This window comes from Xyrauchen texanus, chromosome 34 (genome assembly GCF_025860055.1).
Source record: "Xyrauchen texanus isolate HMW12.3.18 chromosome 34, RBS_HiC_50CHRs, whole genome shotgun sequence".
NCBI lineage: Eukaryota > Metazoa > Chordata > Actinopteri > Cypriniformes > Catostomidae > Xyrauchen > Xyrauchen texanus.
Window position 1 is genome coordinate 14,445,197 of NC_068309.1, and position 8,590 is coordinate 14,453,786.

Consider the following 8,590-nt stretch of genomic DNA (forward strand, 5'->3'; position numbering starts at 1 on the left):
TGTCTCTCTCAGGGTGGAATGAACTCCTCATTGCATCATTTTCACACCGTTCCATTGCAGTGAAGGACGGAATACTGTTGGCCACAGGATTACACGTGCACCGGAACAGTGCCCACAGTGCAGGAGTTGGAGCCATATTTGACAGGTTAGAAACATCTTTTATAAAGCTTAGTCAGAGTACATAAGATATTTAATTTGGCATTGGGGTCCATGGTCCAGTGTTCACAACCTATGTTTTCCAGTGGAAAAAACTATTTTCAATGTTCTGTCGGATGAATGTTCGGCACCCAGATACAGTAGAACACGTTGCACGGAATGTATTTCTTTAACTCACAGCCTCATTTTTGTATGTCTCACACATTAAATAACACATGTCCTCTGACAAAGATCTATAACTTTATATTTTTAGTTAAAAAAAAAATGTCCTGCCCTTTTAATAAATTACTTGGTACAGTTATGGTATTAGATGGTAATACCATGTTACTTTTGGTAGAGACATTGGTTCTGAATGATTTCTATATGTAACATTGTATTTATATTGTAATCTAAGGTACTTCAAAGAATACCATAGTACTACCATTGTTCATGCCCAGAAAACATGGTATTGCCAATAACAAAAAACAAAAAACTTAGTAATAAAATGGTCCTTCTTGGAAGTTTTTTGACTGAGGTAGGTCTGCTGTCTGTAAAAAATACTTAGCCAAACATAGTACAACATAAAGTTATTCTAAGATATATTTTGAAAAGAGCTAAAGCCAGTCATGTTGGATAATTTTATGAGCACTTTAAAGCGCATTCGTCAATTATTGGTTTCCTCTGAAGTTGTGGCACACATTCAAACATGGCGGATCAAATGCAAAATTTTCATGACAAGGGCAGAAGAGGAACCTTGACATTTCTGCCAGTGAAACGCAGATCAAAAGGGCAGGGAGGAACAAGCTTTACATCGATTTACATCGATATTCATTAAATATGCAGCCGCACTCACAACAGAGGTCATGCAGAAACGGTCGAGTGCTCAGTCAGAAAATATTAAAGGAAAAACATTTGTGTGTCATTTACGATGAAATCAAAGAATATGGAGGAAACACAGAGTCGCAGATATGCTTTATCTGTGCCATCACAAAACTGACCAATGCCATGTTCATTAACTAATAAAAGATGACGAACTACCAGAAATGTAAATTAAATCTATATTATGATTATTACAAATATATTTGCAATGATTTTGCTGCTGACAAATTATTCAATAAAAATGTATTGTAATGCGATTTTAATTTGACCATTAAATTACATAAACAGATTTTTGTTAAAGTTTCATGATTCATCGTTGCATTGTAACTTGTAAAAGAGCATTACTCAACTCCAAACTCCAAACTTTGAGTTTTTTGGGTCATCAGTCTAAATTTTTCAAGGAAGTCCCTGCACTGAATTTTTCCTCTATTAAAATGTTTTAGTAAAAATATATGTTGCTAAATAACATTACTGTTTCTTTTAATGTATTGTTATGTTGATGTACGTCCATGAAAATTATTCTGTATAGCTAACTTGAAAGCATAGATCCTGTTGCAAAATTAAAAAATGTCTTAAGTTAGAAGAATGTCCTGTTTTCCCATGTTTACCAAGTTTTGTTACATTTGGAAAGCCTATTGCACTCTTAAGATAAAGGCCAATTTGTAAATATGGACCACACCCCAAAAGGTATTGGCTCATATCTTCTAAACTTTTGAATTCATCAAATTCCTTTTGATAACTTTTGACAGGAGCATCTCTAGATGGTACATACCAAATTTCATGTGAATCAGACAACCAGCCTATGATGAATTTGAAAAAGTCATTGTTGTTTTTCTTTTACGTTGAAGTGCTATAATCATTTTCTGACACAATTAAAAATCCATGTGGCCAATTTATCCAGGGGTGGGGCATTGAATGATTCAGAGGAAATGCATTTGTTTATTCTAGTCCTTATGGTTCTGGAGTTATTAGCAAAAATGTAATATACTTCCTGCTTTACACATATTAAATCTACTTTTTTTACATATTTGGTTGAAATGATGGTGACTTTGAATGAATAAAAAAAAATATATCATACGTGTCATTTATAATCATTAAAAGGCGGAAACATATTGAGATTAAATAGTTTTAACTATATTGCTCAGCCCAAATAAGGTTAGAAAAGGGCCATGGTGGTTACAGAATGTTCCATCATGAGAGAGGCGCATATCGATGCTAATGTTTACAAAGCAGACACAAGACAGTAATTGACAAAAAAACAAAAACTATAACAGTAATTGGAATATTAACCATCCCTTGCAACTGTTCCTGACTCCTTTAAGTCTGCAATGGTTCAAGATCAAGTCTCCGCTCTGCTCTTATGGCTCAGAGGCTTTTTTAGCAATTACAATAGCCTGGCTCCTCTACAAGAATGGATTGCATCTCAGCGTTAATGCAGCTAACATTAAGATGCGCTGCACTGATAATGTTTCTTTATCAGGTCCCCCTCAAGTGACAGATGTGGCACAAATTAAGTGGATGTTTGGGTTAAACACTGGGCTGAAGTTCCTCACCCCCTCATCTTACTGTTCCAGGAGGCCAGTTGAATTAGAGTGTTAAGAGTGGGAATGAGGCTGCCCGACACCAGTATGCGTTCCATCACCCGGTCACGCAAAGGCCAAGAGCATCATAGGAGACATCACTCTCTGGATAGGGGAAATTATGCCAATCTGGACATTTATTAAGGAGATAGTCATATTTGAGTGTCCCTGACAGTAATGGAGTAATATCTGCTCGCATCTATCTTATTTCCCGACGGCTGATTGTGTTAGTAGTGTGCTTGATTTATAAGGAAAGATTAAGGCATTTTTTGAGCAGTGTAACCCTGTTCTTCTTTTGGACATCTTAAACAGTGTGTTTTCTCTTGTGTTCAGGGTGCTAACGGAGTTGGTGTCAAAGATGAGAGACATGCAGATGGATAAAACGGAGTTAGGGTGCCTTCGAGCAATCGTCCTGTTCAACCCAGGTACTAACTTCCCAAAGTTCTCTCCTCATACATTAGAAGTTCAAAATTTGGACACGTATATCAGAATTTATGTTTATCGTTATCGTGAGCTTAAAAAGCTTTTGATTTAAAGGCTTATGCTTAAACGATTGAATTGTAGTGCTCATGTACAGTAGGTGACACAGGTTTGATTCCAACCGGTGATATGTCTCGATTCCAATCCCCCTCTTTATCCCCAATAATTTTCTTGGTCCTATAAATCCAAAAGACTCACACTAAAAAAGGCACACTGTAAACTGAGTAAACTTCTCTCAATGTCTCCTCATGATATGTTATCCTTGTCCACATTCTGTTTTGTGTTTTCGATTTTATTAACATTGCCCTTTGTACGCCAGTATAAATGTTGCCACACATCACTGGCATAAAAGTGATTTGCGATCATTAATGAGGCAGAGTCCCAGCCCATGAGCCAAAGACAGCATAAGGCTCATTCTCTGAAGACAGAGCTCTCCTCTGTTCCACTCACTTCATGAAGAGGAAAAATAGACTTCCCATTTTCCCAATTAGAGGCTCTCAGAAGGCTTTTCCAGAGAATCAGATTGAGTTGAGAGGGAATGAGTTGCAGACATTCACTTTGTGTTTTAAATAATCTTATGTTATGTAGTTGTAATGATATTTATAGCTGTAGTGTATATTGGTACTCTTCTTATTGTTCAGGAGAATAAACAGTCTCACCCCACCCAGTGGGTGGGCAGGAACTGGCTGCCACTTTGAGGCTGTGCTAAGGAAGGATGGTAGAGTTCCTTCTCCACAACTCAACTTTATTATGCATCTTCTTCAATTTCAGACTCCAAAGGCCTCTCCAACCCTGGTGAAGTTGAAGCACTAAGAGAGAAGGTCTATGCTTCACTGGAAGCCTACTGCAAACAGAAGTATCCTGAACAACCTGGAAGGTACAGAATCATTTTCCTTCTTCCATTCCTTATTCACCACGTCAGTAAGGGCCAAAGTATACTTCGGTTTTCCGCGTTGCTGATTGCTCCTCGCTCGGTATACGTGACGCAAATTTCACGCGGCCCTGATATTTTTGACCCACAGACGTAGTCCCCATCTGTGCGCATACTTTTCAAGGCAACATGGTCGGCTGATTGCGATCTTACCCAGAACACAGAAATAGTATACCCGAGCCATAAGACTCTAGTATTAGTTTTACTTCACAGTCAGCATATTTCAATACAAATGAGCTAAGGATGTTAGGAGTTGTAGTTTTATTTGGTGCCACTAATGTACTTTTTTGCAACAAAAATGTGTACTTTAACAGAACATTTCTAACTTAGTTTAGCTTCTTTTTTAAAGGGTAACTAAACCCTAAACCAACTTTTTTTAGTTAATGATCTGTAAGCATGGGGCTTTATTAGTACTGGTCATTGATTCAAGTAATTTTTTTGACATTTGTGTATAAAGTGTTTTAATTCTACAATATATGGTGTAAAAACATCTGAGTGCTGCCCTCTTCAGGTTGAACGGTGGCTACTGCAGTTGAATTTTCCTATTGGCTGTTGCGGTACTTCGTGACGTAAGCAGGTTCCAGCTCACCACGCCAGATTCATGTACATGACGTCTTGCGACCGTGTGAGGAATAATAATAACATAGAGTCTGACAGCAGCTGTCAATTAATCCGTCACTACGAGTCTCAGGTGCCCCCCGCTCAGCCCCGCACTCGGTTCGTTCCCTCTATCCCCGCCGGGGTCTGCCCACTTTTCCTGCATTTTCAAATATTTTTAGTGGGTGGAGTCAGACTCTGAGCAGGTGTTTAGTTACCCTTTAAAAACAAATTTTTAACTGAAGTTGCACAATGTTCACAAATATTAAGATTGTAATTGTGCTAAATATTAATCAATATCTAATAATGTAATATACACTATCAGACAAAAAGTTTGGGCATGCCTACTCTTTCTTTTTTTTCTTTAAATAAAACAAGTATTTATTGGCTGTTTTTCTTCATCTTGTCCAACTCACCCTTAAAATAAATAAAAACAATTCTTAAAAATTATTTCAAGCAATTAAGCATAAACCAAAACAAAATGCAAATTCAGTCAATTATATCCATACATTTGACTGGCTGTGAATATCATATTAAATTATTCATATTTTTTATATATTTGTATTATATTTTATTGTATTGATCCAGCTGTTTATGTTTTATGATTTTATTATGCATAGTTCTGCTCCATATTTCAAAAAGATATTTTATGAAAAATAGTTTTGTAGCACTAGTAGTCTCAGGATGTTTCAGCCTGACTTCAAAGACTGTTGAGAGAGTTGGATCAAGTACAAAAAATAGTCGATTCTCTGTCTAGAATAAGTGTAGTTTTTGTCTAATTGTACAACTGTATCTTGTCTTTGCGTTTGTGTGTATGAATAATGTGTGATTTCTTTTGTGTGTGTAGGTTTGCTAAACTCTTGCTGCGACTCCCTGCCTTGCGTTCCATTGGACTCAAATGTCTAGAGCACCTGTTCTTCTTTAAGCTCATAGGGGACACGCCCATCGACACCTTCCTTATGGAGATGCTGGAGGCGCCCCACCAAATGACATAGCGCCCTCTTGTCGCCGGGGTAGCGAGGGGCTGCCTCTCTACCCCTCAACCCCCCAGACAGTAACTGATCACATGACACCATTTGCCAGAGTGGAGAGGTTTCATAAGCAACTTTGAGCACCTCCGCTTGACTCACCATTTCAAATACAATCATGGGATTGATGGGTCTGTTTTATACCTTGTATAAAGATATAAATAAATAACATATTAGAAAAACATTGAAAATGACACAGACAACAGTGGACATGGGTGTATCAAACTATCCTTCAATGGGTATATGTACAAAAGAAGATGAAAAACCATATAGATTTGATTTGATTGAGGTACAGTGCTTTATTGTGCAGTAATTGCAGAAATGCCACAAGGGTCAGCATGGAAATTGCCAGATTGGGTATGCTTAGATTCAATGGGTCTTATGGGAGGGATCCAGGACTCTAATTAGACTCATGTGGATGATGGGTGGGTGGACTTTATAGGGCCAGCCACTACAGAGTAGGCTGGCATGTCTGGACACATGAAGACTTATGGGAGATGATAATGATGGTAATATGGTGAGGCTGGTAGCCTAATGGCTAATGATTCAGGCTTCTAACACAAACATTGCTTTTAATCTCTGGTGGGAGCTACCCAGGATTAGGAGTTATTGAGATTACAATTCTGTTACAATCATTCCTGATACAATGCTCCGGTAATTACTGTGATGTAATGTCAAGTTGCTGTGGACGAAAGAATCAGGTCAGTTGCATGTCACCAATCAAGATAATGGATCATGAACTAGGTTCTCGCAGTCCTCTGAGCCCAGTTCACACGAGTATCATCACAGGTGGATAGAAGACGCAATAAGGACCTTTTCTTCAGGATCACACTGGTAGAGGCCCTGTGCCATTAGAACGCAGTCTTGAGTAGCCTGCGCCATACAATTTGTCTGTGGTTACAGAATGAACAGAAGAGAACAAGCTGGATTATGATCATTCACACTTCATTATGTACTTTAAACACACATAAGCATTTCAAAATTAAATCTGCGTGTTGCAGATTTCACTCACTGTTGAACAATGAAAACCGAGAACTCTTATGGTGGAAAACTTGCCACCTAAAAATTGCCCACACATCCAACTATGTGTCTTTTCTGTATACCAGTTCACCTCAAGTTTCCTAAACTAGCTCAACACTTGTACAGTTTACTACAACCAGCTCAGTATTGGTATCCTGTATTTTTTTATATTTTCCAAAATATGTGCAGTTATCTCTCTTTTGGTCACTTTTACTATGGTATATGGAGTCCTTTGTGCCCCCCATTCACTCCTGTATCTGCTGTTCACATGAGCCGTCTCATGCAGTCAAGCCTTTTGCATATCATTATGATGTTCTCCATTTCTAAGCACTTAATGTCAAGTTTCAAGCCCCATTGTTGAATTATTTTAAGATAATAGAGGTTTAGATGGTGAGATTGTGATGTTCTGCATAGAGAACATAGACCAGCAAGGATTCACAACTTCCATTCCTCTGTAAAAAAAATAATAATATTTTTTTTTCCTCTATAGAAAAAATCTACTACTATTCTCACTTTTTATTAGATGCCGTCTTCTTCGGGTCTATATTTTGCCATCTTCAGCATTTTCTTTCATTCTGTAATCTGCTGCTGCTACACTATGCACCCCCATCACTGGTTTCTATATATTGTCCATAGTGAGTTTGATGTCTTTTACAAACTGCCCGGCCAAAGCTAGCTATGAAACCTGTGGCTGTGACCACATAATGAGCAAGCATACAGAGACTCAATGTCCTTGTTCTACTTTCAGGACAACCACTCGGGTCTCCAGTCATAATACCAGACGACAGTTTGCATTTTAGACTCGAGTCTTTGCATATAGATAGTGTAAGGCGTGGGGTTTAGCTGTCCGTAGATTGATCAGTATCAATGAAGACGATGGACTCCACTATTGACGGCTACCAACTTTTATTAAGCAGTGTTATAAAAGAAAATCTTAAATGGAGAGCAGAGACATTTCACGTTCTCTCGCTACCTTAACTCCTCCTCTTCCTCTCTCTTCCCGCTCCCCATTACATCATCCTCCATGAGGACCCCAATTCCCAAAATAAAAGTCCTTCACCAAAAATATATCACAATACAATGCCCATTAAACAAAAGAAGTTTCACAATAGCGAGGAGTCTGCGCAGTTCATGTAGGAAATGCTGAGGTCATGGGAGAGCTGAGACTAGACTGACCCCTAGTGGTGGAGATTCAGCACTGCAACATTACTTGAATTTTGTACAAGTATTTTTAATCGGAGAAAATGGCACTTTTTGTTTGAGTGCAATCGCGCAAACAGTCTTTAGCAATAGCATGATTTAAATCATTCGAGCGGGCTTATAAAGAGTGAAACCGAACCAATTTAGATACTAGTTTTCATTAAGGAGGTCTTGGCTACGGATTAAATGAATAGGTTCAATTCTGAAAATCAGCTTTGCGTCCTTACCTCATTACCCTCGTATCCTTTGCGTAGTAAATACATTTGATTGGCTTCATCGGCTACATTGGTCTTGTAGTCATATGCAGGGTTACAGGATTATAATAATGATGAAACTTTCTCCTGTTGGAAACAAATTGAGTTTTCTGAACTAATCCAGAAATGATCACCTAGATAGAATGAATACATACACAAATGCTTTATAACATAAAGCTATATTTTGTCTATATGTAAATGTGTGTATATTTCTAATGAAAATATATAAATCAATTCTTTTAATGTTTCCAGACAAAGAGGGAGCCAAGCGTTTTGCTTAAATTGACTAAAACCAGGTCTAATTGCACTGTGATTACATTCTCAGATAGAAATGTTTTTTAAAAATTTGCTGAAGCTTTTGTGTTCAGCCAATGAAAGTTTTAGATCGATACCAGCAATTACAATCCCTAAGAAAGATCGTACACCAGCTGCTTGACAGATTTGGAAAAAAAGCAAAAACAAAAACCTGGAAGTGGAAAAGATAGA

At 37.9% G+C, this 8,590-nt stretch overlaps 1 protein-coding gene across 3 annotated transcripts in view; it reads left to right on the plus strand.

Moving 5' to 3' along the window:
- Nucleotides 1–5,646, plus strand: part of LOC127628225 (retinoic acid receptor RXR-alpha-A) — a 204,619-nt gene extending 198,973 nt beyond the window's left edge. For all 3 annotated transcript variants that reach the window (XM_052104994.1, XM_052104996.1, XM_052104995.1), the window contains exons 8-11: nucleotides 13–145; nucleotides 2,928–3,019; nucleotides 3,846–3,951; nucleotides 5,450–5,646. In XM_052104994.1, the coding sequence (XP_051960954.1) occupies nucleotides 13–145; nucleotides 2,928–3,019; nucleotides 3,846–3,951; nucleotides 5,450–5,597 (479 nt within the window). In that variant the 3' untranslated portion in view covers nucleotides 5,598–5,646. The remainder of the gene's footprint in view (nucleotides 1–12; nucleotides 146–2,927; nucleotides 3,020–3,845; nucleotides 3,952–5,449) is intronic.
- The last annotated feature ends 2,944 nt before the right edge of the window (nucleotides 5,647–8,590 follow it).